This window comes from Oxyura jamaicensis, chromosome 1 (genome assembly GCF_011077185.1).
Source record: "Oxyura jamaicensis isolate SHBP4307 breed ruddy duck chromosome 1, BPBGC_Ojam_1.0, whole genome shotgun sequence".
NCBI classification, from domain to species: Eukaryota; Metazoa; Chordata; class Aves; order Anseriformes; family Anatidae; genus Oxyura; species Oxyura jamaicensis.
In genome coordinates, this window is record NC_048893.1 from 91,888,676 (window position 1) to 91,890,470 (window position 1,795).

The 1,795-nt window shown below is 38.4% G+C and overlaps 1 protein-coding gene across 2 annotated transcripts in view; it reads left to right on the forward strand.

Moving 5' to 3' along the window:
* Positions 1 to 1,795, forward strand: part of LOC118160435 (suppressor of tumorigenicity 14 protein-like) — a 24,188-nt gene extending 22,393 nt beyond the window's left edge. For both annotated transcript variants that reach the window (XM_035315154.1, XM_035315156.1), the window contains exon 18: positions 1,382 to 1,795. In XM_035315154.1, coding sequence (XP_035171045.1) covers positions 1,382 to 1,540 — 159 coding nt within the window. In that variant the 3' untranslated portion in view covers positions 1,541 to 1,795. The remainder of the gene's footprint in view (positions 1 to 1,381) is intronic.

The window sequence follows — 1,795 nt, forward strand, 5'->3', positions numbered from 1 at the left end:
TTTTTTTTTTTTTTTTTTTTTTTTTTTTTTTTTTTTTTTTTCTGCCTCCAGTATATTTCTTGTGCAGTGCTGGAGAATAATGATGTTGGCAGTTTAGGGAACCGTTTTACTACAGATCAAGCCTTGTAGGCATCCTTACATGTTTCATTTCTTTATAGACATATAACTTGTGCAGTACATTCCCAGTTTATGTGAATTTTCCAAACAGCTTTCATCTTTAGATGATGTGATACTTCAGTGAGAATTAGTGTGTGTTCTTTCAGACTTAGTTATCTTATCACTCTAGGCTGGCTTTTCATGGTTCCTCTTTTCAGAATCCTTCCTCTTTCCACTGCATACAGCCCCTTCAGTCTTTCGGAACTGTCTATGTAATTGGACAGAATATTGGCCGGCCTCCTTTCTCAAATCACCTCAGGATCAGTCTCTTGAGATGATCAAAAATGCCAGTATGACAGCAGCCTGAGAGAGAGAATAACTGTTCTGGCTTCTCTTTTATCACTGTTTTGGTGATAAAAACTTTGGTTTGGTTGGATACTGAAGGCTTTCTGTTGTTGCTCTTCTGAACACATGGCTTTCTTCTTCCCTCTTCCATGTTTTAGCTCCAACTGGGGGCACCAGACAAACCCCAGGGTTGTGTATGGGTTTGCCTTGTATGCATAAAGAGAATCTGCAGAGATGAGCTGCATTTATAAGTTTTTCAGAGTAAACTGATCTGTTCACAGAAGGCATGGACAGTTAAAACACAAGTCACAAATGATTTTTGAGTCCAAATGTGTTTTGATCCTGTGAACTGATCTAAATTGGATTTTTTTTTTTTACTTTTCTACATTGTTGTACAGACCTGCATGTTCCCTTTGAGAAGCCAGTTCTTATGTGCATGTCCCTTCGAGTCTTTTTTCTTCCCCTTCTTCTTTGAATGTAGTAGCTGCAGTCTTGAATGTGAAACTGCTAATACCTAAAAGTGCCTTTCCATGGTATCTTTCTGCTCCCATTTAACCTCATAGAGAATTGTGCCTTCAATCTGACCAGTTTATGGTCAAATGGTAGCAGCATTCCTCTTTTCCATCCCTGTCTTTACCTTTGCCCATTCAATTTGTGATCACTTGCTTTATGAATTCTGTAATGGGACATTAGCAATGAGCAATTTTTCACCTTTTTGCCTTTATGTTGTATTAATTGGTGTGTTACTTTTTTTTTTTTTTTAAAAAAAAAAAGAGTAAATTTGATATTTTATCTGGGTACACTCTATCCAGGAAGTAGATGCCAATATTAAATTGTAATTTGAGGAAGAAGAGGGACAGGTATTTACTGTCCCTAAGTAAATAACTTTTGCTACAGTGCTCTGTGTTTGGTGCTAATGGCTGTTCTCCCTTCATTTTAGGGAGACTCTGGAGGTCCCTTGGCCTGCACAGGAAAGGGAAGTAGATGGTACCTTGCTGGCATTGTGAGCTGGGGTGAAGGATGTGCTCGGCGCAATCGTCCTGGTGTGTACACTAAGGTGACATCACTTTATGACTGGATTCGTCAGAATACAAACTGATGTGCCAAGGAGAAAATGCAGATCATCTCCATTATGAAAGCTGATTCCTACAGTATTCTGTCATGGATGGACATGAAAATGCTGTTGGCTGTTTCATTGTGAAAGAATGCACTTCCTTAATGGAGAAGCTATCATTTGTTATTCATCTAGCAGGAACTGTTTGGATTCAGAGCAGCTTCAGATAACTTTAGGTTCCTTATGGATTCATATTCCTTATCCCCAGCAGAATGGCCTTAAAAAAAATACAAATAAAAT